The sequence below is a fragment of the Gobio gobio genome, assembly GCF_949357685.1.
Source record: "Gobio gobio genome assembly, chromosome: 3".
NCBI classification, from domain to species: domain Eukaryota; kingdom Metazoa; phylum Chordata; class Actinopteri; order Cypriniformes; family Gobionidae; genus Gobio; species Gobio gobio.
The window spans coordinates 53,670,374-53,697,783 of NC_137099.1; the positions used below are offsets into that span (position 1 = coordinate 53,670,374).

At 36.7% G+C, this 27,410-nt stretch overlaps 1 protein-coding gene across 2 annotated transcripts; it reads left to right on the forward strand.

Moving 5' to 3' along the window:
* meis1a (Meis homeobox 1 a) lies at positions 1-27,410 on the forward strand. Of its 2 annotated transcripts, XM_079811265.1 has the most exons (13): positions 1-377; positions 1,410-1,621; positions 2,062-2,200; positions 2,372-2,422; positions 2,562-2,612; positions 2,695-2,841; positions 7,142-7,247; positions 9,193-9,338; positions 15,887-15,963; positions 23,390-23,448; positions 24,421-24,510; positions 25,652-25,752; positions 26,507-27,410. In XM_079811265.1, the coding sequence occupies exons 1-12, from the start codon at positions 366-368 to the stop codon at positions 25,711-25,713; spliced, it is 1,152 nt and encodes a 383-aa protein (XP_079667391.1). In that variant the 5' UTR covers positions 1-365; the 3' UTR covers positions 25,714-25,752; positions 26,507-27,410. The 2 variants fall into 2 exon arrangements, 1 of the variants encoding a protein (XP_079667391.1); XR_013816111.1 differs by lacking the exons at positions 24,421-24,510; positions 25,652-25,752; positions 26,507-27,410 and adding an exon at positions 25,418-25,448 and having other exon boundaries at positions 3-377; positions 23,390-23,897.

Here is a 27,410-nt window from a genome sequence, read left to right on the forward strand (position 1 = left end):
GCGCTCCTCACATCTCATAGAGGTGTTATTGCATTAAGAATAAACCAGCCAAACGATCAAAGACCCGAATGGAGTTTGCTTTTTCACCTTTTGGCTACAAATCTTCGACTGGAAACAGAAAAACAAGGCAGAGGTCAGACGCGCACTTTGGTTGTTTGGGAGCGTCGAGAACTGGAATTGTTACTTACTGATATCCAGCTTTGCGTTTGTTGCGAAAGCTGACCAGGAGTGTTTGGGTGGATTACAATGTTATTGTTCAGCACGGGCACTTCGGGAGAGTTTTGAGTGCGGTGTGGGGCTCCCCGGGCTCGCTGCACTGAGATCTGGACGCGTTGAGAACAGGGAGTCGGTGACACGGAGTCCTCATGGCGCAACGGGTGCGTAAAAACCCTCAAACGTGGCCGTCAGGACTAATTCTGCTCAGACGCTGATAAAACATAGGACGTAATTACAGTCAGATGCCATTTAATTCCTTCAATGAATCGTGTGTGTGTGTGTGTGTGTGTGTGTGTGTGCGTCTAAACACCTAACATGTATACGCAGCAACAAGTGAAACCACCAAAAGAAATATATTTATTTCCCCTTTTTGTGCCATGAGATTTTTCACGCAGCTTGCTTTAAAAAAATCCTTATTTTATTTTCGATCAAATTCAGATATATTTATTTTGATATTTTGTAAGTATTATCCTAAAATTCCATATTTAGCTGACAGCCAAAAGAGTAACTTGATACCTCTTCATAACTCGTATTGCTGTCGTTGGATAGGCTACTTGCGCGAGACCGATTTAATGCTACAAAACATCGATATTAATTTCAGGGATAATTTTTATACACGGTTAAAACATTGCTACATTTCTTTGCTATACTGGGCTAATTTTTGTGCATTTTGAAACTCAGCTATTGCAAACAAGAAAACGGATTGAAATAGCATATAAAGGTAAATAAAAAGTATGTTTCCTATGATAAGGTCAATTAGGATAAAATTTGATGTGAATTGAAAATGTAAAACAAAAATGTAAACATATAGCACGAATGTTTTAAAGAAGTATTGATTCCTATTTTCAGCTTGCACGTTTAAGTCACAAAGGGCCTTAAAATAAAATGAACCCCTGGTTAAATAATGTGTTTAAAATATGAAACTAAGGACGTGTAATTCGTTTTTTTGGGTTTTGATGCTCAATTTAAACAAATAAGACTTTGTTCATAGGCTGTAGAATGAGTTTAGAATACATTTCCATTGCACAAAAGGGTTCTTTAGATTAATAAAACGTTCTTCACAAATCTGATTTTTGGGAGAAAAAAAAACCCAAAAAATATATTTTTAAGGGTGTATATCAACATGTGTAAAAAATGTGTGTGCAACAAAGTCCCAACCTGATTTTTAACTTCCACATTGTGAATTTCCTCAGTACGAGGATCTGGTCCATTACGGCATGGATGCGGTCGGGATCCCGTCTCCGATGTACGGGGATCCGCACGCGGCCAGAGCGATGCAGGCGGTTCACATGAGTCACGGCCCGCCGCTTCACCAGTACCCGCACCCGCACGCGCACCCCGCGGCTCCCGGGGGCCCGTCGCCCGTTAACGACGCGCTAAAACGGGACAAAGACGCCATTTACGGGTAGGCTATGTGTTATTAATAGCCTGTGTGTTTTAACATAATGATGAGTTAGGCTGTAGGGAAGAATTTCTAAGTGAAAAATATTTTTCGATAGTCTCATTTTATTTTGTGTTCTAGTTATTCTGGATTAGAGGAGATACGAGTCTAACAGTGGGCTTTTTATTTGTCTTTCTTTTTTAAATTAGCTTACAAATTTACTTTTATTAGGCTACGTTAGGCCTGTTTTTTTATTAATGTTGTTGGGTTGCTGTCACAACCATATTTTGTTTTCTTGTTGCTTAAAATGTGAAATAATTTCCACATAAAAATCACGTTTTATTTGATATTCCTCCATTATTTGAAAAGTTGTGGAGAGGGGAAAAAAGCCAGGGCATTGAGGCCGAATGTCTCGTGCTTGAGGCACAACAGATAGGCTATATAAACTGTGTTTTCTTTTTCAGGCACCCCCTCTTCCCTCTGCTTGCACTAGTTTTCGAAAAATGTGAATTGGCGACTTGTACGCCGAGAGAGAGCGGGGTGACCGGCGACGTCTGCTCGTCCGAGTCCTTCGACGAAGATATTACAGTATTTTCAAAGCAGGTCTGGCCCTCGTTTAACGTCTCTACCAACCGGTTAATATACTAGCCTATTAAAAAAAAAACCCTGTAATAATATTAGCAACTAACAACAAAGCCTAATTTAATGTTGTGTGACAATTGTATAATCGATACTCCTGACTAACGATACGACCGCCATTTTATTTATTTTCAGATAAGGGCGGAAAAACCTTTCTTCTCGTCGAATCCAGACTTGGATAATTTGGTAGGTCGCCCTGTATAATTGTAGACATTATATATTTTTTACTTTAGCCTACACCATTAAATTCCCCTTTTATCACTGGATAAAACGAAACGATAACCACCAAGCAATTTTGTGACATGATATGTCGTTTCGTTTTTAGATGATTCAAGCCATACAAGTGTTACGATTTCATCTGCTCGAATTAGAGAAGGTTGGGCTTTCAATTATTAGGCACATTATTATTATTATTTCGTTATATTATCAGCATGTAATGTCTTATCAAATGTCTTTAGGTGCACGAGCTGTGTGACAATTTCTGCCACCGCTACATCAGCTGTCTGAAGGGAAAGATGCCCATTGATCTGGTGGTGGATGATAAAGAGGGGGGATCCAGATCTGACGGAGAGGAATTTACGCGCACCCCGGGAGGGACAGACCAGGCAAGCCTTCAGCTAAACTCCTAAACGGCCAGTGCTGAATATTTCTGCTTTGCACCGAGCCAGAAAGCCTCTATTTTATGAAGACTTTATCTAATAAAAAGTGATTTAGTACGAATCTATTAGGCTAAAAGTGTAGTAATATTGTGGAGCTGATACAGAACATAGATATGAAAGGAAGAGAAAAGATTAAAGAAAATATTATTATTATGATTTCTCTGGGCCTGTGGTGAGAATTGTTTTTTTTGGATAACACTTAAAGCCATTATGAATAATGCATTATGCTGTAAAAATACATATTTGAATGTGTCCTTGTTACATGTATTTATTACCATAGTAATAACAGTAAATTATGCATAATTACATACAACTAACCCTCAACCAAACCCTAATCCTAATTAATATTACTCAGTACTTAAATGTCTAATTACAGGGTAACAATGACACCTTAAAATAAAGTGTGACCAAAAAAAAAAAAAATGACAACATATGTTTTTACATTTTACATAAGCAATTTCAAGCCAGTTTAATAATGTAATGTAAGTTGAAATAACCTAAACATCCAAGTTGATTGTACTTAAAAATATGAGGCAGCAACTTTTTATTTATTTACAGTGTATAAGCTATTAAAAATGTATAATGCATTATATTTTCTCATAAATAAGTTAAAATGCATTATAATATTTGCATTTTCCTTACATCTAAAACCGTCTGTTTTGTAATGCGGTATACCTTCTAATAGATAAGTGTTATCATTTATTAATAAGTATTCATGAGATCATACAATGCATTAGAAGGCGCACAACAAAACAAAAATACTTTTAATAATGCATTATACATGAAGGCTTTAAGTAAAGTGTTACCCTTTTTTCAGCAAATGGACGGTTGACATGAAACCTGTTTAAATATTTTTGTAATTCTTCTGTATTTATTATGTATGCATCTTTTATGACCGCACAACAATTGAGACATCACTTGTATTATTGTACTTTTAAAAAGTAATTTGTGAACTACACAAAAAAACAACAAGACCCTCCAAAAAAACAATAAAAGGCCCCTAAAATATATTCTCTCCATAATGCATGAATATATGTTTTAGCGCTGCTCAAATACAGTAGCGAAGGGATCCTGAAACACTAGCCGGAGAGATTGTTTTTGTGGGGAGGCCTGAAACTCCTGTTTCACGAGATACAATACGGCCACAGACTATCCGTCCCCGCCGTCTATATTAAATAACAGCAGAGAATCACTCTTCTGTCATTTTATAATGAATCATTTTTGCTCTTTTGAGGTTAAATGGAACCTGACTCTTCACATTACCGTGTACATGTTATGCATAATTAAATACTACACAAAGTCCCAGAAAATTATTACAGATCATATGATAATACAAATTATAAGTATACGCTGTCCATTTGAATACTGACACAGTGACGCGAAGGCAAATTTACAGTGTGATCAAACCTGTTATAGAGCAGAAAGACATTTTCAATATTATAAAAAAGATTATTCAAACTCCCAAATTTGGATTCTGGAGGAGAAGAATAATCCAAGTCTTCCCGACTGTTGGTGTCAAACCACAAAATGACATGAGCTCTCCCACCAATAATAAATAAATAATATATATATATATATATACACACACAGCAAACTTGGCCGTGTTGATTATTTAGTGTATCATAGTTGATTTGTGCTGTGTATGTCTTGAATACCTCATTCAAATCACTAAAGCATTGACGCTCTTTGCTGTTTACTGCAGTATTTGCACAGATGCTTGTGCGTTTGTGTCATGTGATGTTGACTCCCTTAATGATGTGGTTTTTTGCGAGTCACCATCATTACATGTGGAATGTTAAGGATTATGTTTGAAAATCGTGATTTATTATGCTCACTATAAAATAGCTCCTCATTTAATACAAAGTACTATTCTGAGAAAAATACCAAATTATGCTACTATTGTGTGCACAAAAGGGGAGCACATACTTTAGTTTTGTCCCATTTTTGAATCATTAGTTTCCCAAACAACTCATACCTTAATAAAATCAGTAGTCTGGTATGTGGATATGAGATACTTTAACAGTTAAAATAAAATAAATAAATACAGGCATATAGGCCAGCATATAGGGGAGACCGGGGCAAATTGTCACACGGTGAAATGTAAGGTTAGTCCACACAAATGCATTTTTTCTTTAGCAATGCTTTTGAATGTTGGTTTCAAACACTCATTTAAAAATTCTCTTCAATTCGGTTCCTTTTTGTATATTTATATCATCTGAGCCAAAATTGCAGTATCATCATGTTTTTGTAATAGCATTTTGGCAACAAGTGAACTCAATAAACAACCACACTAAATGGTAGATTATAGCCAGAATTTTGTTTGTGTTCTTAGGAGGTTATTTTTCATAATTTTAAAGTCTTTACTACATAAAAAAAAAAAAAAAAAAAAATATATATATATATGTGTGTATATATATATATATATATATATATATATATATATATATATATATATATATATATATATATATATATATATATATATATATATATATATATATATATATATATACACACACATATATATATATATATATATATGTGTGTATATATATATATATATATATATATATATATATATATGTGTGTGTATATATATATATATATATATATATATATATATATATATATGTGTGTGTATATATATATATATATATATATATATATATATATATATATATATATATATATGTGTGTATATATATATATATATATATATATATATATATATATATATATATATGTGTGTGTATATATATATATATATATATATATATATATATATATATATATATATATATATATATATATATATATATATGTGTGTGTATATATATATATATATATATATATATATATATATATATATATATAAATAGATATATAGTACCGGTCAAAAGTTTGGAAACATTACAATCTTTAATGTTTTTGAAAGAAGTCCTTCAGAAATCACTCTAATATAATGATTTATTATCTAAAAAATGCTGGGTTAAAAATAAACCAAGTTGGGTTGAAAATGGACTAACCCAGTCATTGGGTTGTTTTAACCCAGCGGTTGGGTTAAATGTTTGCTTAAAACAACCCAATTGCTGGGTTAAAACAACCCAATCGCTGGCTTAAAACAACCCAATTGCTGGGTTTGTCCATTTTCCATTTATTTTTAACCCAGCATTTTTTAGAGTGCAATGTTGAAAACAGGTCATATTTTTTTTATAACCAGCGATACTTTTTTAGGATTCTTTGATGAATAAATAGAACAGCATTTATTTAGAACAGAATAGAACAGAACAGAATAGAATATAATAGAACTAAATAGAATAGAATAGAACAGAACAGAACAGAATAGAATAGAACAGAACAGAACAGAATAGAACAGAACAGAACAGAACAGAATAGAACAGAACAGAACAGAATAGAACAAAATAGAATAGAATAGTAGAAAATAATAGACACTACCGTTCAAACGTTTTTTTTTTAGAAAGAAATTAATACTTTTATTTGGCAAGTATGTGTCAAATTGATAAAGTGATAGTGAAGATTTATATATTTATATTGTTGGAAAACATTTCTAACACTTTTTATTCATCAATGAATCCCAACTGTTTCCAACATTGATAATAACTATCAAATCAGCATATTAGAATTATATTTATATATATATATAAAATCTGCAGAGACTTAATAATGTGCAACTAGCCCCGGTCTCTCCTCCTAATGCAATCCTTCTCACTGTGTGAATGTTTGCTGACCCCCGGTTAAGACATTTCTCTCTAGGTTTAGTGTCAGTTAAATGCAACACACTGATCAGATTGCATCTTTAAAACATACCCAAAAAAATATTTAGTAGTCAGTGACATGTAAACGTTCTCAGTTGGGTGCTGTGCAGTGATATATACACACTGGCCAGATGGACAGGTGTTTCACGTCATAGCTGTTAGTATATTATGTATTTTAGCACGGTTCGAACGCTCAGTTGACCAATCAGCATCCAGGACCGTATCCATCCGGTGAAAGCTAACAAGATGGGTCCTGTGCGTGTATGTTTGTTTGTCTTATAATTTACGTGCAGATGTTTGTGCGTGTGTTTATATACAGCAGTCTGTGGCGTTTTGAAACTGTTTGCTCTTGCAGCATGTGTTCTGTATTACTCCTTACAGCACGCCTCTGGTATGCGCCGCTATACTGTACTTAACCAATAATATATCACTCTGTCTACCTGTCTCTCTCTCTCTCTCTCTCTCTCTAGGTGTTCTGGAGGGAGGACGACGCGGCATCTGTTCATTCTTCTGAAGCTCCAGCGGCCTGCAGCAGACGCCCCGGCTCACACAATGGAGACAACAGCAGCGAGCACGGTAACACACTTGCACGCTATGCTACAGATACACACGCAAGAGCTCGCTGTGTGCCAAGTGAAACAGATCTGCTGCAGGTTTGTCATCTCTAGCATACATTTACACTTTAGCACCACCACGGGGGTCTCCGACTGCGCACACACACACATGTACACGCAAGTACACACATCGGTAGACTGCTCCTAAATAACTGCAGCCGCTCGGTGAGTGTGTGTGTGTGTGTGGATGTGTGTTGGACAGGAAATGGTGCATGATGGATATAAAGACTCTTCTCTGGGCTCCTCTGCTCTGAGCACCAACCATGGCCAATAAAAACCAGAGTACATACTTCCCCGAGCACCGCATCTGTGTGTGTATGTGTGTGTGTGTGTGTTTTGTCCGCTCTGCCTCAGCGCAGCAGCTGTGAGTCTGGCTCGAACAAAATATCTCACTACCTGAGAAAGAGAAACAACATACAGACAAACACAGGGATATATGATCACAATGAAGCACAGAGTCTGTCCTAGAGCATTGTTTACACTGTAAACATTCAGCTTTTAGTTCCAATTTAAAGCGGCCATGCTATATGTTTTCACTTTTTTTATGCAAAGTTTGTTGACATGTCATTGTGTATCCTCTTTCTGATGAGCAAAAGTAAAGCGCTCTTTTTTGCTAGTGTGCTTTTAAAGGGTTAGTTCACCCAAAAATGAAAATTACCCTATGATTTACTCACCCTCAAGCCATCCTAGGTGTATATGGCTTTCTTCTTTCAGCCAAACACATTCAGAGTTATATTAAAAATATCCTGGCTCTTCCAAGCTTTATAATGGCAGTGAATGGTCATTTTAAAGTGCATTCATCCATCATAAAAGTAATCCATATGACTCCAGGGTGTTAATAAAGAGCTTCTGAAGCAAAGCCATGTGTTTTTGTAAGAAAAATATCCATATTTATAACTTTATAAACCATAACCACTGGCTTCCGGTAACGGCCGTACACGGGTCTAGTTCCGGCGGAAGAGTGACCTCTGACCTGACGCATGCATATTGACGAACACGGAAGCGCAGAGGATAGAGCAAAACCAAAACCGGTCACGAATTAGAAGTCTTTTTAAAGAGAAATGTCGCAGGAGCTTGAGTTTGTTGTCCAGCCCTATTTGTTTGAACCGCGACAGGAGTCAAAGCTTATGCTACTCCTACATCCCAATTCATGCGTCGGGTCAAAGGTCACTTTTCGCCGGAACTAGACTCGCGTACGGCCGTTATCGGAAGGCAGTGATTATAGTTATGGGGTAGATTTGATTTTGGAGTGAACTATCCCTTTAAGACTTTATGTAAATGCCTTATTTGCATGTGAAATGAGATACTCCTAAAAATGGGGTTTTATTGACTCAAAAATATAATTTAACATCACTAAATCATCCTACTTACATTATTTTATGGGTTTAACCAGATAGAAATAGTTCTTTAGGGTAAAATCTGCAGGTTACGACATTTTACACAGTATTTTTTTGTCTGACATCAAGCTTTACAAGGTGTTTTTGCTGGGGTTTTTTTTGTCGTTTATTTTTAATAAATGGTTATTTTTCAATGGGGAGGATATTTTTAGCTTTGAAAGTTACTCCTTTTGTAAATGTTGGCTCCTAATGATGTTACCCCTTTAATAAAACGTTATGCTAAACTAAACAGGCACAGAAAAGGGAAATAATTCGGTGATGTATGATGTATTTTGAGTATAATAAAAACGAATGTGATCATACTGTTGTTATGAACGAAGAACGTAATCATGCTCAAATTAAGTATTTTTGATGTACTTTAATGGTGGAAATGCTAAAACTAAATATGGATTTGCATTTATTGGCTTTTGAAAATCTAAAAAATGAATGCAGCCATTGCAAATACAAAAAAATATGCTTCAGTTCACCGTCACTATCTCAAACATGTTAATAGTTGGTTTATTTTCTCAGGTGACTTTCTGGATCAGAGTGTCGCCTCTCCAAGCACAGGAGAGGAGGAAGACCCCGATAAAGAGAGAAAGAATAACAAGAAAAGAGGCATTTTTCCCAAAGTGGCAACCAACATCATGAGGGCATGGCTGTTCCAGCACCTCACGGTAAAACATCTCTCTGCTTTCCAATAATACTGCAAATCACGCTCTTAAGACCGTACTTATGTATGTTATTATGTAAAAACCAAACCAGCACGTTCTGAGCTAAGGACAAAAGTTATTCAATGATATTCACTATAATATGTCATAACTATGGCTTTCAGAAACAATGATGCTCAGCTACATTGAGATGATTGAAAGTAGCCCAAGATAAATGCGTGTTATGTGGCATTACGAGGTGCTCTGTAAACCTAAAGTTGTGCTGCTTTGTTTGGAAACATAATCTGAAGTTCATCAACACACATATAAGCATATAAAACAGCTTACAGATGCACAGAACAAGATAGGAAGCTCGCGGCGACGTGTCTGTACCTGCACGCCTACATTATTTCAAGCTCAGTGGCGCTCCCACATTGCCTAGAGAGGCTAGTTAGTGAACACACACACACACAGATGCACTAATGACCGGTGTAACAATATATTGGGATGAAACACAGGCAAGGTTTCCTTACTGTTGTCATGTGTACGGTGTGATAACGGTTTCCATGGTAAAGTGGGCGGGCACAGCTCAGAGCCCCTCCCTCTCCCTCTAGCCTTGAATATACAGTCAGTGTTTTTGCGTTCAGAGCCCTGAACAGACATTAAGCCTTTGTTTCTGCATCCTTATTTTCCTCCTCTCTCATTCGGAAACTTGTTGAATCTCTTTCCAAACAAATAAGCGCTCACACTACCTCATAAACACCAGCTCATATGCGTCCCACATAAAGGCTGTGATTTGGATTGTGTAATTAGTGGGTAGTTTGTTCCCTTCTTGACAGCAGATGTGAAGCAGCAGAACACAAGACTGCCTAAGCAACCAACGTTATGGAAGGATTTTACTTTCTTTTTTTTTCTTTGCATATCTTTTTATTAGTTATATAAGAGTCACAAGAGGACAGGAAAGAGCTGAACATGTGCTAACCAGTCACCGCGGCTATGAATATTTAAGATTTTTAATTGAAACATACACTGTAGAACTTCCTTAAAAAAAGCCTGCAAACCGATTGTCTTGAAAAAACTAAGCGAAATAGGAATAGTATGTTGTGCTGACAAATGTTTAGTTATAGTTCACTTACACAGGAGTTCCAGTAACTTAAAAAGAACTGTTGAGAGTACTTGATCTTTTACTTTAGATTTACTCTTGACTAGCTACCATTGTTGTGTTTTGATGCTGAGTGTTGAAGTGTGTGTGTGACTCAAGCATGGTCAACTTCACGATACTGTTACAAATATAGAGGGATTATATCAACCCAATTAAAAGTTTCACAAGGTATTTATGACATAAGTGTTAGCAATAAACTTGTAAAAGATCATTATTCTGAGAAAAAAAAATTGACTAGTTAATGATTTCGTCAGAAGTTATCTTTAAAAAGCTACCTATTTATTACTAGCCTGACAAGCCAGACCCACATCAAGATGTTGGGTCTGGAAACTCACCATTGGCAGGGCTCAATCCGAGGGGCGGGACAAACGGTTGTCTTTCAGATTCCCTCTGCACGCAATAGGATAGCGCTACAGCCAACCAGAGCAACGGAGAAGGTGAAGCGGAGCTGATAGATTAAACTTTCGCCGTATCCGGTCGGCAAAACTCTGAACACATCTTCCTTTCTTAAGAATGACTTCAGTGCCGTTCTTTGTTCTTTCCTCAAAGAAAAGCTTAACTTCAAGTCTTCCGGAGCCGATTCGAAAGGCCGCTGTTCATCAGCTTCTTTGTTTACGAGTAGCACAACCGTCGCAACTCTACCCGTCATTATGTTAAGCCCGCCCACCGACTCTATACACGATGTGATTGGCCTGACCAGAGTTTGTTTTTTCCAGCTCGCAAGCCAACGGAGAGTTGCTAGACGCCCTGGCTGCAAATTATATTTAATGCCGCTAGGGTGCGTCTAGATTTCTAGGCTAATTTATTACTTCACTTCCTTTTAAAACCAAATAACTGATTTCTTGTTGCATCGCTGCATCAGTAGGAAGAGAAATACAATAATATAAATGAAGTTCAAGAGCCCAACTAAAGAAACACTGATCCCCATAATGGTGACACTCAATTTATGAAGTCAGCTTATGTGATGTTCTCTCACATTTTTCAGTTGTGTTGACAATTCAACATTCAAGATGATTAAGAATTGCTCTGCCTCAAAAACGTTTTTGCTTGACAAAACGGCACTCAAACCAATCCATTAATCTTAACCCGGGTCTTCCAAGCATAGTACAGATTACTAGATTTTTACAATTAAGCTAAGACATTAAGTAAAGTTAACTAAAAAGTGTTAGTTAGAATCACTGTTGGATTTTACTGTGTACAAACAAACACAACGGCTGTGATTCAAAGCTTAGCGAGCTGCCTACGTAGGCAACATTTTAAGATACACTAAACCTAACCTGTTCAATGTTTTCAACGTTAATAATAATCAGAAATGTTTCTTGAGGATCAAATCAACAAATTAGAATGATTTATGATGAGTCATGTGACTCTGAAGACTGGAGTAATGATGTCAGGAATAAATTACATTTTAAAAAGGTAAATAAAACATACATATTCCATACATCAGTGTGATTTGGAGGTAAACGCTTCTAGATTCAAGACACGGGGGCTTTACTTCAGGCGCCGATTAAGGTGGTAAGCATGCAGATAGATGACATTACAACATTCCCTGAGATCATTAGGCGGGTCAAAGGTCGTGGGCGTAAAAGAGCGTGCCCCCCCCCCCCCAACCTTTATTCCAGTACAGTTCCCTGATCCATTCAGCTCCAGCCACCACACAAACACCGTCCAGCGCCACCTCAGACATTACTGCATCCTTCTGTTTGAAGTTTAGAAATATGAGAAGCGCATGCAAAACATAAGTCATATGTTTTCCACCCTGCCTTTATTCCCAGGCTCTGATCAATCTGAATCTCCATATTCATGTTTGTCAGTTGTAAATGTGATTTCGCAGACCTCCGCTCGCTGATTACCCCCTTAATTCGGCTGCAGAGCAGACGAAAGGCATCGTGTTTAAAGATTTACTTCACACAGTCTTTATTTTTTCACTCTTATTGTTGCTCAAAACCATATGCTGTTATTTTTCATGATGCGTGAGTCATTTTGACTACTTTTATGGCTTGATAGTTTCCTTGTTGCATGAAAAAGAACTGCATTGAGTTTAAAAATGTGGAACAATGTGAAGGTTATTAAATAATCACATAATTTTCAGTCAATGTTCGCTGTATTTCACTAATTTAAAACCCACCTTGGATAGTCCCCTACAACAGGGAAGGTTCTCTCAAAGTTATGAACGTAGCGTTAATAGAACGATATCTGGTATTTAATAATGTGCTCAAAATGTTAGCACACAAACATTATTTATACATCGTTTTTCTGAAACGTGTTGTTTGGACATTCATCTAACGTTTTTTTTTTTTTCAGGGAACATTTAAAAGTAACATTCCCACAATGTAAAGCGCAAAATTATCAAATGTAATGTTCCCTTAACCAAAAAAACAGTCTGGGAACATTCAGAAGGGGAACTTAATAGCAACGTTACCAAAACGTTCTTAGAACGTATTTTTGTTAGCTGGGCTGCCTTTTGTTTAGGGCTTTATTTATTCTTTCTAGGCTTTTCATGCTACTGTTTTAGCCGGTTTCTCCACAGGCGCACTTTTCCTTTGAAGCACCGGAGCATTTGGTTGTAATGAGGGAGCCGCAATTAGCGTCAGTCTCAAAAAATGAGGAGCGGAGGGCTTTGTTGGGGGCGGGGTGGGCGCGATGGAGTTCATTTAGCCAAACTGCACGGGCATGTTGTGTGAGGATGGATCTGCTGGGGTTCCTCCCCCCCCCCAGGGTCTCTCCAGGGTCGAACTCGCTGTTATCAAAACACCATCCATTACGGCTCTGACAGCTCCTCCTGGGGACCTGGGTTCTGCTAGACCTACAGGGAATTTCCGTCCTTGCCCATGAAAAGAAAGGGATGCGGAAAAGAAAAATGTTGGAGAGAATGAAAGAGAGGCGAGGTGATTCATCACGGCCAGACTTTTTTTGTAAACGCAGAGGGGAGGGGGGCGACGAGACGACACACAGATGAAAACGAGAACCGTCGGACAGAGAAGTCATGCCTCACTTTGGGATGCACTCAGGACTGTAGCTGCAAAGTTAATGAAAATCACAGTCGGCCTGCTGGGTCTTTGCGGGAACTTCTTTTAAAAAATGAAAATCTCTTTTATGCAGTGTTGGAGAAGCTACTTTAAAACTAGCTTGCCAAGTAACAAGCTATAGTCCAAAGTATACTTCCCATACCATAAAGACACTCGTTTGAGAAAGAACTAACTACTTAAAAAAGTCTTAGGCACATCAATATTTTCACCAAAAACAATGGTTTTAATCAGGTTATTTATATATTTAGCTGTAGTGTGTCAGTAGGAAATAACTGGTTTGAAATAATTTTTTTGTTGGTGAAAACACTAATGAGGCTAAAGATTTTTACACAGTACTGTATGTACAAACATATGTGTGTGTGTGTGTGTGTGTGTGTGTGTATTAAATGAATAAAATATGAATAAACCATATATATATATTACATTAGTAAAACATTTATAAATAACATATATATATACATATATACACTCTAAAAAACGCTGGGTTAAAAATAACCCAAACTGGGTTGAAAATGGACTAACCCAGATTGTTTTAACCCAGCATTTGGGTTGTTTTAAACCAGCGGTTGGGTTAAATGTTTGCTTAAAACAACCCAATTGCTGGGTTAGTCCATTTTCAACCCAACTTGGGTTATTTTTAACCCAGCATTTTTTTTAGAGTGTACATACATGTATATTTATGTTTGTGTGTGTATGCAAAAGTATTAACATATTTGAGAAAAAAATAACATTTTAAATAAAAATAAAAATACATTATTTATTGTAATACTTGTTTATTTGTTAATATTTTTTGTCTTTATTATAATGTGTGTGTGTGTGTGTGTGTGTGTGTGTATATATAGTATATATATGTATATATATATACACACACACACACACACACACACACTAATATCTAAATATTTATATATTATTTAACATTTGAGAAATTAAAATGTATATAGTAATAAAATTAGTAAATATTAAATAAAACAATGATATAAATAAATAATACTGTATAGTAACACTTATATATGTATGTATCAAATCAATTCAATATTTTCACATTACGTCTATATATATATAAATCATATTGTAATATAATATTACATTATTATAAGTATTGTCAAGTTTTTTCTCCTCGGTTAGTTTTTAGTTTTTTAATAGTATTTGTTTTCTTCCTTGCCGTCTGTGATTTTTGGTTCGTTACCACCAGTTGAAAACCACTGGTATAGTAGAGTTTAAATAGAGTAGTCTAAAGTCTAGACTCAGTGTTTGAGTACAATACAGGGACCATCTCTCACACACACACACACACACACACACAGCTGCAGCGGCGGGTGAGGCTGGGTGTGTTTTAGAATCTTTTTAAGTACCGTTCACCCTGAATTACCGATCATTAGAGCCCTAACAGTTTTACTGCCTCTGTAAACAGGATAATGACCCCACACACACCTTTAACTCTTCATTGAGTTTCACAGGACACACACACACATTGATCGCAGGCTCGCACACACCTCCAGCCAGCATGGCTCACTCGGTCGTAAAGTTACCCACCATTTGCTACCAGAGCTCTCGGCGTGCAACAGGTGTTAAGGGAGAGTCATTCATGGGTGAGGTGTTTATAGTCGCTGCTGTAAAACCCCTGCTCCAGGATCAGTTTAATGTGCACGCCTCTTTATTTATAGATCTCGTTGAGGTTTAGACGGCTGACCCGCGATCAGTTGTTGTCTAATTACAGGTTGAGACCTCCCCTGTCACTGTGTGCGTATCCTCTGGGTTTAGAGAAAGGCTTTGGTGCTCGCTAGAGCCGTCACCCTTGGTTACAGGATAGCAATTTGTAATGACTTTGTGGCTTGGCGTCTAAATCCCAGCTGGCAACTCTCCGATTAGCGCATGGGGTTTCCTTTAGAGTTTAGGGCTTTATTTGCCAAGATATACAAGGAATTTGTTTGGCTGCGTATGCAAACACCCTACAGACACACAACACAGCTCAACAGAAGAACAAATGCTGAAAACTGAAACCTGATTCTTTGTGTCCTGTTGCAATTTTACTGTCTCTAAACTAAAGAGATCTTTCCTGTGTGTAAATATAGTGACATTTTGTCTCACATTTTCACACAAATATACTTTTTTTTTTGGACGTTTTTCGTGGTAATGCCTCTTTGATTATTTTCTATATATTTGTTATCTAAGCATAAAATGCTTAAAAAGTCAACAAGAAATAAAAACAAACATTACTTTGCACATTCCTGGTTTTGTTGTGCATTAATGCGTTATTCAAATGAAAAAAGCCTTCATAATCTTTTTTTCAAATGAAAGATTTCTGTTTCATTCAGAAATCAGAACTTAAGATTGCACGTGTGTTTGCTAGTGTTGTAATTGTTGGTGTCTGTGCCCCGCAGCACCCGTACCCCTCTGAGGAGCAGAAAAGGCAGCTGTCCCAGGACACTGGACTGACCATCCTGCAGGTCAACAACTGGTAAGTGCAGATCACATCAGACCAACACGGCATCAACTTGACAAATACAGATGTGACGGTATGAGCAAGTGATGTGAAATGCGAAGTATGCTGTTATTTAGAATAAGAAAAAAGTGTTCTAGATCCTGACACCAAAGGAGAACCTTCACAAGTTCATCAAATAATCTAGTTCTTTACACCATGACAGATGTTACATTATAGATTGTGTAACATCAAGATCTTTACTGAGATAAGTTACAAGTTAATTACAAGATTAGTACTGAGACTAGACATAATGTGTACAATACATTGTGTGTGTGTGTGTGTGTGTGTGTGTGTGTGTGTGTGTGTGTGTGTGTGTGTGTGTGTGTGTGTGTGTGTGTGTGTGTGTGTGTGTGTGTGTGTGTGTGTGTGTGTGTGTGTGTGTGTGTGTGTGTGTGTGTGTGTGTGTGTGTGCGTGTGTGCATATATATATATATATATATATATATATATATATATATATATATATATATATATATATATATATATATATATATATGTTTTAATATATTTTTAAAATTTGAGCATATTTATGTGGAAACCATGATACATTAGGTGGACGAATGGATGGATAGATAGATTCTTGTAGAAGCGCATTTGTGCACACAAACTCGTTAATCCGTGTCTTTATGGGCCTTGTTTTGTGCGCTGGTGCGCAGTCATGTTGGGACAGGAAGGGGTCATCCCCAAACTGTTCCCGCAAAGTTGGGAGCATGAAATTGTCCAAAATGTCTTGGTTTGCTGAAGCATTAATAGTTCCTTTCACTGGAACTAAGGGGCCAAGCCCAACCCCTGAAAAACAACCCCACACCATAATCCCCCCTCCACCAAACCTTACACTTGACACAATGCAGTCAGGCAAGTACCGTTCTCCTGGCAACCGCCAAACCCAGAGTCGTCCATCAGATTGCCAGACTTGAGAAGCGTGTTTGGTCACTCCAGAGAAGTCTCTAGAGTCCAGTGGCGGCGTGCTTTACCCCACTGCATCTGACGCTTTGCATTGCACTTGGTGATGTAAGGCTTGGATGAGCTGCTCGGCCATTGAAACCCATTCCATGAAGCTCTACACACTGTTCTTGAGCTAATCTGAAGTTTGGAGGTCTGTAGCTGTTGACTGCAGAAAGTTGGTGACTTCTGCTCACTGTGACCCTCAGCATGCGCTGACCCCGCTCTGTGATTTTACGTGGCCTACCACTTCATGGCTGAGTTGCTGTTGTTCACAATTGCTTCCACTTTGTTATAATCCCACTAACAGTTGAGTGTGGAATATTTAGTAGAGAGGAAATTTCACGAATGGTCTTTATTGCACAGGAGGCAACCAATCACGGTACCACGCTTGAGTTCACTGACCTCCTGAGAGCGACACATTCTTCTTTCACTAATGTTTGTAGAAGCGTCTGCATGCCTAGTGCTTGATTTTATACACCTGTGGCCATGGAAGTGATTGGAACACCTGAATTCAATGATGTGGAGGAGTGTCCCAATACTTTTGGCAATATAGTGTAGATAGATAGATAGATAGATAGATGGATGGATGGATGGACGGATGGACGGACGGACGGACGGACAGGTAGGTAGATAGATAGATAGATAGATAGATAGATAGATAGATAGATAGATAGATAGATAGATAGATAGATAGATAGATAGATAATAGATAGATAGATAGATAGATAGATAGATAGATAGATAGATAGATAGATAGATAGATAGATAGATAGATAGATAGATAGATAGATAGATAGATAGATAGATAATAGATAGATAGATAGATAGATAGATAGATAGATAGATAGATAGATAGATAGATAGGTAGATAGATAGATAGATAGATAGATAATAGATAGATAATAGATAGATAGATAATAGATAGATAGATAGATAGATAGATAGATAGATAGATAGATAGATAGATAGATAGATAGATAGATAGATAGATAGATAGATAGATAGATAGATAGATAGATAGATAGATAGATAGATAGATAGATAGATCCTTTGAAGAAACTCAACAGGCTGTTTTTATAGTCTGAGTGTTTGGTTTTGAATGTCTGCTGTATTTCTATGGCTCATGCTCTGGGCAGTCAGTAATTCACCACACTAAAGCACATTGTGGTCGGCACTAACAATGGTTCGCTCGCAGCGACTGAACCCTTAGTTAATGTCGTCTGGATCATATTTTTGAAGCTTGCGTAGTTCTGTCCATGTTTTTAAGGCATGACAGGCAACCTGTCCATGTTAGCTTTACAGATTCATTTGTGCTTTTGACTGAACTCAACAGCAATAGATATGGTTCTCAAATGGTTTTCTCCTCCCTATTAATTTTTAAGCTGATACCCATATCTGTTTTGCTATCCTAACTGCGCACGATTACATGGTTAGTTTAAGCATTTATCATTTTTTCCATGCAGAAATTCCTTTAATATTTGGCGCACTCCTTGTGACCCTATAGAGTGAAAAATGATAACCATTAGCTGCAAAGAACCAATGAAGAAGTCTTATTTTAAGAGTGTACGTTCTGGTCCAGCTTAATGTGGAAGGAAATGACCCGTGGTGTCCCTGCATCAGACGTGATTCATGAGAAACATTTCTTCACGGACATAAACGGACTGCTTCTGCCATAGTAACTGACAAGTAGAGTTAAACAATGTTAGGAAATGTTTCGAATGCTACTCTTGGGGTGGCGCTAGTGTGGTGAGTGAAGATCTGGGACTGGTTTCCTTCATTTGCTGAGCTGTCGTTGTGTACTGTAAGTCACTTTGGATAACAAAGGTCATGTTTTGTTCTTCGCCAGAGCCTTTTATTTGCAGAACAACATATGAAGAATATTCCTTTAGTCAACCAAAAATATATGAGGTAGTCAGCGCTATTTGCACAAGAAAATTTGCACGATAATTCCACTGTCATATATATTTAAAAATATTTATTTTGAATAAAAATAATGAAAATACCATTTCGTGGCGTGTAGAAAACATTGCTCAATATTTTGTGTGTGTGTGTTCAGGTTGATTCATTCATATCTTATCATTTCTTTGGCTTTTGCTCATCACTGTAAGCGATATTTAGAGCTCAAGAGGCCTTAAAAATCAAATTGACAACTGATTAGTATTTTAATCACCAGAGTGAAAATACATTAGGTGCTCTTCAAAGCCCAACACAAACAAGAGCGCAGAAATTGCAGTGTGTGTGTCTGCAGCTCCGGCGCGCAGAGGAAACAGGTGAGGGAACGCGAGGGGCGAAAACGAGCTGCTGTCAAAATTAAACAGAAATTATCACAGGGAACAGCTGGACTGGTTTATTTAAACATGGAGACGCACAGACACACACTCATAAAGAAGAACACTGTCCTCCGAATGACCTCACAATACAGTGGGACTAAAAGAGCACTTTATGTCAATGGATTCCAGACAGGAACATTTGTTGCTGAGTTTTAGGTTCAATAGGCTACAAATATCAGAGGGTGAATTAATATAAACCGAGAGGCCTAGGAATGTACAGTGGGATCCGAAAGGCTGAGAAAGTCCATTTAGTTTTTTTATTCAAGCCTGGAAACTAAGAGAAAGTTTTGAGATAACTTGAAAAAAAAGTTAAAACAAAGAAAAGCAATGACAAAAGTATTTAAATATGTAAATGTACATTTTAAAAGTATTTATTCCTGACAATGATCATGAAAATTGAGCATAAACTTAAATGTAAAATTTTATTTCAATTTTTTAACTTAAATTATGCTGATAATATTATTTGCAAATAAATATGGGTGTGTGTGTGTATATATATATATATATATATATAAATATATATATATATATATATATATATATATATATATATATATATATATATATATATATATATATATATATATATATATATATATATATATATATATATATATATATATATATATATGTACACACACATTTATCATATAAGCACAAACTTTTATGTTAGATGCGATTAACTGTGATTGATAGATTTGACAGCACAAATATACATTCTGAAAAGTGCTGGGTTGTTTCAACTCATATTTGGGTCACATTTGGACAAACCCAATTTTTAAAAAAAGTTAACCATCCATTAGGTTTAAAAATTTTGAAAAAATAAACCAACTGTTGGGTTTAAAAAATTCAAAAACTTAAACCAACGGTTGGGTTTAAAAATGTAAAAAATCAAACCAACCATTGGGTTTACTTTTTTCTTTTTTTTTTTAAATGAAACCCACTGTTGGGTTAAAAAAAAAAATGTTGGGTTTAAAATTTTCAAAAAGTTAAACCAACCGTTAAAAAAAACAAAAAACAACTGTTAGGTTTAAAAAAAAATTAAACCAAAGGTTGGGTTTAAAAATTTTAAAAATTAAACCAACAGTTGGGTTTAAAATTTTGAAAAAATAAACCAACGGTTGGGTTTAAAATTTTGAAAAAATAAACCAATGGTTGGGTTTAAAATGTAAAAAAATTAAACCAACTGTTGGGTTTAACATTTTTTTAAAAATCAAACCAACCATTGGGTTTAAAAATGTTTTTTAAATGAAACCCACTGTTGGGTTAAAAATTAAAAAAAAAAATTAAACCAACTGTTGGGTTTAAACATTTAAAAAAAAGTTCAACCAACCGTTGGGTTTAAAAAATTTAAAAATCAAACCAACCATTGGGTTTAATTTTTTTTTAAATGAAACCCACCGTTGGGTTTAAAAATGTGAAAAAAACCCAACAACTGTTGGGTTTAAAAATGTTAAAAATTAAACCAACGGTTGGGTTTAAAAATGTTAAAAATTAAACCAACGGTTGGGTTTAAAATGTAAAAAAATTAAACCAACCATTTGGTTTAAAACATTTTTTTTAAATGAAACCCTCATTTGGGTTTAAAAATTTAAAAAAAAAATTAAACCAACTGTTGGATTAAAAAAAAAAACATTGTTGGGTTTAAAAATGTCAAAAAGTTAAACCAACTGTTGGGTTAAAAAAAAATTAAACCAACTGTTGGGTTTAAACATTTTTTTAAAAGTTGAACCAACCGTTGGGTTTAAAAAATAAAAATAAACCAACTGTTGGGTTTAAAAATGTTAAAAAAATCAATTGTGTTTAAAAAAATTTTTTAAATGAAACTCACCATTGGGGTTAAAAATGTGAAAAATTAAACCAACTGTTGGGTTTAAAAACATTTCAAAAGTTAAACCAACCGATGGGTTTAAAAAAAAATAATTAAACCAACTGTTGGGATTAAAAATGTTAAAAAAATCAAACCAACCATTGGGTTAAAAAATGTAAAAAAAAGTTAAACCCACCGTTGGGTTTAAAAAAAAAATTCAAACTAACCATTGGGTTTAAAAATGAAAAATTGAAACCAACCATTGGGTTTGTCCATATGTGACCCTATATACATATATATGAGCGTATATGGCACAGCAGGTTTGTTCTGTGTTGGATTGTGGAGTAAAGGTACTATGTGTTTCTTTGCTCCCTTGTGCACGAGAAAGGGCCCCAAATATTTCACTTGTTGCGTAGTGTTGTTATGTGTTTGGTGTGCATGTTGGGCCGTGTACGGGTGTGTGTGTGTGTGTGTGTGTGTGTGTGTTTGGAGTGAACAGGCAGAGGCATGAAGCTCGTAAACTTGGTCTCGTGGTGAGAAGAGGGGTTCAGTGAGGGGTCAGCTTTTAACCCCCTAAAGAGTGGGACGGGCTCGTCCCCGCCGGGGAAACGGCTCTTATCTCTGATTGGTCACCTAACGGGCGGAGTTCAGAGAGATGCTAGCCCTCAACCTCAAAAAAAGCGTTTATCGTACCTGCTCTGAATGTTGGACCCATCACGCGGCTCTTCCTGTTTATCTCTGGTCTTACTGCTTCTCAAGCTGCACTGTGCACTTAATGTAAAATGTATTATAAAATCCGATAAAATATAGACATTTAATTGGCGCATCACTTCTGCGATGTGAATAGTAATGTGCTTGGATGATTAAATATGATGATGATAAAATCAGAAATATTATTGCAATTTTGAAATAACTGTTTTCTATGTGAATATATGGTAAAATGTAATTTATTCCTGTGATCAAAGGCGTATTTTCAGCATCATTACTCCAGTCTTCAGTGTCACATGACCCTTCAGAAATCACTCTAATATGAGGATTTGATACTCAACAAACATTTATGATTATTATCAATGATGAAAGCATTTGTGCTGTTTCATATTTTTGCGGAAACTGATATGTTTTTCAGGATTTTTTGATAAATAGAAGGTCAAAAAACAGAATTTATTTGAAATAGAAATCTCTTGTCACATTATAAATGTCTTTACTGTCACTTTGGTTAAATTAATGCATATTTGTTACATAAAAGTATTAATTTTTAAACCTTTTGAAACAAATTTTTGTCTAGTTTTCTCATGTGAATTTCGTACTTAAGTCAAGATAGATTGACTTGAAAAGCAAAACCGCATTTTTCTTACCCCATTTTGTTTTTCAGCATCAACTTTGTTATTTATTCTTACAACAAGAGTGCAGTAAGAAAAATAATTCATCCATCCTCTGAAAATGAGTCTTTATTTCTTTTGCAGTTTTGCTTCTCAAGTCAATGCATATGTTCTTGCATTATGGGATATTGTTGTGAGAGTTTAGATTTGGTCAAGGTTGGCCTGAAGCGCTGGTGTGAAGGTCGGCTTCTCCTCTAATGGACAGAGCGGTCATATGGTCTTTAACATTTCAGATGAGACACCTCTCACAGTGTGTGTAATTCACTTCCTCTGAATCAAAAGTAGAACTTCCCCTCCTTTGTGAAGGTTAAAATGGAAGCGAAGCACCTGGGGTGACGCCGAGGAGCCATTAATCATGTGTGGACTTGTGCCCTGGCACTCGGCGGTCAGAGGTCACGGGGAATTTTTCAGGCTGAGAAAGAGCAGAGCTGGGCCGCTGCCCGGGGTGTGAGGTCACTGAGTCAGGAGGTCATAGGTCAAGCATAGCATGGGAATAAATGCGGAAAGCATTGAAGTTCTGTGCTAATTTATGTTCTGTGTAAAAATAAACGAGTTTTTGCCAATGCAGAATTCGCCGACTTGACAATCCCGTGTTGTGGGAGGTTGCAGGAGGATTCTGGTGGTGTTGCTAGGTGGTTTCTCCTCTAGATTGGCTTGAGTTCTTCCTTCAGCCCGAGTCTATTTTATTATCCACCTGGCAAAACCGAGAATCTGTTCATTTCAGACTTAATAAGCTGCATGATTTGAGGAATCATTCATGTCTGTAGCACAAACAGAGCTGGACGCCAAAGTTTAATACTCTGGGTTTGTTCAAATCCATAACCATCATTTTTAATGATGCTCGCCTTTGAAAGAAGCCAGCACGTTAATAAAAAATAAATGTGCTTTTATGCTCACTTCAACTGTTTTCACCCCTGTTCTTTGCTTTGCTCCATCAGGTTTATCAATGCCAGGAGAAGGATCGTCCAGCCGATGATCGACCAGTCCAACCGCGCAGGCAAGTTCCTTGTAAACCGACTGAAATCACTTTTGTTTCAATTCTCAGAGCTAAACCGAAACTCTCTTCATCCAGGACATCTGCACTATATTTTAATTATTGGTCTATGCAGACATGCGACAGTTGGATGACTTGTTTTAATGTGCAGAAATTCAGCTTTGATCACAGGAATAAATTAGCATTTAAAATATATTCAAATAGAAAACAGTTAAATACATTTATTTTTATCAATTTAAAGTTTATACATTTTAAACTGTAATAACATTTCACAATATTACAGTTTTTTTCTGTATTTTGATCAAATAAATGCAGCCTTGATGAGCAGAAGAGACTTTCATATATAATGGGAATTACAACACATTTTTATGTTAGAATAAAGTTTGCTTAATTCTCATAAAATATTGTTAGTCCACCTACAATATATGGTTTATATACGGCATATGTGCTTAGTATATTTGTGTTAACAAATTAGATGTATGCAAAAAAAAAAAATGCAAATTTTAAAACTAATTTTAATGTGCATCAGTTTTAAAACAATGGACCAATCATGCGTCTCCAAACATGCTTTCTGTTCAATTTTATTGTGCTATTTTTAGACTCAAGAACTAATATGGTTTTCAGGATGAATGAGTTGAACTCAGGCTTATCCATCTAACACACACACACACACACACACAGCCCTCTGAGCTCAGGATGGATGAAGTGTGAGGCGTGTTGGTCTGGTGAGGATTAAGGCTTGATGTTTGCGATGGGCCTCAAAGACATTGATCACAAAGTAATGTTTTCTAACTTTTCTGGCTCATTTGTGTATCTTGGTTTCAGTAAATGTCTGGGTGGACTGGAAAGGGAGTGTTAGCATTGCGACTGTTTACACATTTCCTTCGGGAAGCTGTGATGTGTGGTTATGTCTGACCTTCTTAACTGTCTCTTGTGTGCGTGTGTGTGTGTGTGTGTGTGTGTGTGTGTGTGCAGTAGGTCACGGTGGCCCGTACACTCCTGATGGTCAGCCAATGGGAGGTTTCGTAATGGACGGACAGTCGCACATGGGCATCAGAACACCAGGTACATCAACCCTCTGTCTGAATGTGCAGATGTTTGAGGGGGGAAATGAACACCCATCCTGTAACTGAAGCCAGCAAAGCACTGCTTGATTTATAAAATACTCCATAAAAGGATAATTCACACCATTATCAATATATAAGAAATTATATTTTGCTTAAAGAGAATGAAGCCAACTTTCCCTCCCATTTCTCATTACTACAACACAGAAATCCCATTACATTTAAAAAAAAAAAAAACGAGAAATTAATACTTTTATATAGCACGTTTTGAACAAATTGATCAGAAGTGGCAGTAAAGACATTTATAGTGTTACAAGATGTAACTATTTAAAATAAATTATATTCTTTTGAATTTTCTATTCATCAAAAAAAAAGGAAAAAAAACTGTTTTCAACATTGATAATAATCATAAATGTTTCTTGAGCATCAAATCATCCTATCAGAATGATTTCTGAAGGATCATGTGACATTGAGGACTGGAGTAATGATGCTGAAAATACAGCTCACAGGAATAAATTACACTTTTAAATACATTCACATAGAAAACAGTTAAACAGTTAATAGTATATATATAAAAATGTGTATAATATACATAACATAATATTATATTATGTGTGTACTGTGTATAATTATATATAAATACACACACACATGCATGTATATATTTCATATTTTGATATATATTTATATGTAAAATATTCCTTTAGTTTTTTTTGTAATTCCCATTATTTTCAACAGTTGATTTTGTTTAATGCACAAAATACAGTAAAAACAGTAATATGATGCAAGAACATGTCTTGTATGATACATGTCCCAATGAGATTATATATATTTATATTTGCGTAATTGTCATTGTCATGTCAGTCCATCTGCAATATATGGTTTATATACAGTGTATATATGTGTAGATATATATTTATGTTAGCAAATTAGATGTATACAAAATTAAATAACAAAAAATTTAATAAATTGCTCTAAATTCACACACACACACACACACACACACACAAAACATTTGAATATACAAGATGTGAACGATCCTTTGTTCAGGATGTCAGTAGATGCATTTGTGATTTCATGAAACGCTCTCTCTCTCTCTCTATCTCTGTCTCTCTCTCTCTCTGTCTCTCTCTCTCTCTCAGCGGCTCTGGGTGGTCTCGGCGGAGTGAATATGGGGCTGGAGAGTCAGTGGCACTACATGTAAACAAACCCCTGCCATCCTGCTGAACACAGCAGACGAGAGGTACGCTTCTGCACGAGGAATCCCCCTGAATGAAAACTGCCCTCCCGGCTGCCTGACCCAGCTAACAGTCGAAATGCTCACACCTTTTCAAGTTTGTTCACCTTTTCTGTCTTCTTCATGCTCTCTTATGATTAAAGGTTCTTTATTGGCATCGATGGTTCCATGAAGAACCTTTAAAATCTTTTCCTTCCACAAAAGATTCTTCACACTAAAGAAAATGATTTAAGAGGCATCGACTCAAAGGTTCTTTGGGGAACCAAAAATGCGTCTTCTATGGCATCACTGCAAACCCTGTTGAAAAAAATCAGCAAATGCTGGTTAGGTATGTTTTGAAGCATGGCAGCTGGTTTGGGCTGGTTTAAGATGGTCAAGTGCTGGTCCTAAGAAACTAGCTCCAGCTCAAACCAGCTGCCATGCTTCAAAAACATACCTAACCAGCATATTCTGGGGTTTTTTTCAACAGGGAAGAACCTTTATTTTTGCAAGAGCAGTTCTCAACTGTACAGCAAAATCACTATCCCATATTTCCTCTGTCACATGGTATAAACCGCCCAGCCCAATTAATTAGTCACTCAATTACTCAGTGGAGACAGTTTATGACATCGGCATCAGTTAATGTCTCAACCCACGGGAAAAGATAAAGATGAAAGCGGGTGTTTTGATAGAAACGTCAGCCGAGGTGATTTGTGGCCGTGCTGTCGCCAGTAGTTTTTGCCTCATAAATGATTTCAACTCTTTTTCATTACACACTCAGGCTTTTTTTGGCGAGGGGATCGATCCTTTGCTCACGTACCCGGAGTTTTCGGGCGGATTCGGAAATTGGATTTCGACTTGCACCACAATATACGGCCTTTATTCAACGGTACAGAACCCCCTACAGCTTTACCCCTGGAACGAGACGCCGTCCTCGCGACACAGACGGATCCAAGATGGCCACCGGGACTCGTGTTCCCTGTGATGGGCAGATCAACTGTATCAGTAAAGAGAGAAAACAATACAGAAAAAAAGAAATGCCCCAACACCTGGGCGTACTCGCTCTGGGCCGGGAGATTCTTTCACGTGACCTCTCACCTGGAACCAGGTGAATCTTCAAGTGGCCAGAAAGGTCAAAACAGAGTCTCGTGTTTCGCCTCAAGTGCCACCTGAAATGAAGAGTCATTATTCTGCAGACAAAAGTCCAGGAGCGTTAGACATACCAGATGCCTACGTCACACTTCGCGGGGGCGTCTATTACGGACGTTTGCCATCTAATCTGTGCATAGCAATTCCACACAAAGCCCATAACTGTATATAATGCTGCTGGATGTGTCAAACATGATACAGGAAAGGTTCATAAACGCCGGTTCTGCCTGACGAATGCGACTGAAGGTTTCTCATACACACTTTACTGCAGTAGAAATGCGCTCAGATGCATCTGGACAGTCGATGAGATTTCCAAAGGTACTAATGATTGTTCTGGATTTGACTGACGTGAGCTGAGCTGTATATTCACACTATGTGTGTGTGTGTGTGTGTGTGTGTGTGTGTGTGTGTGTGTGTGTGTGTGTGTGTGTGTGTGTGTGTGTGTGTGTGTGTGTGTGTGTTTGTGTGTGTGTTTGTGTGTGTGTGTGTTTGGTTTTCAGTGAGTGTGGGTTTATTCACATAAAAATTCATACCTC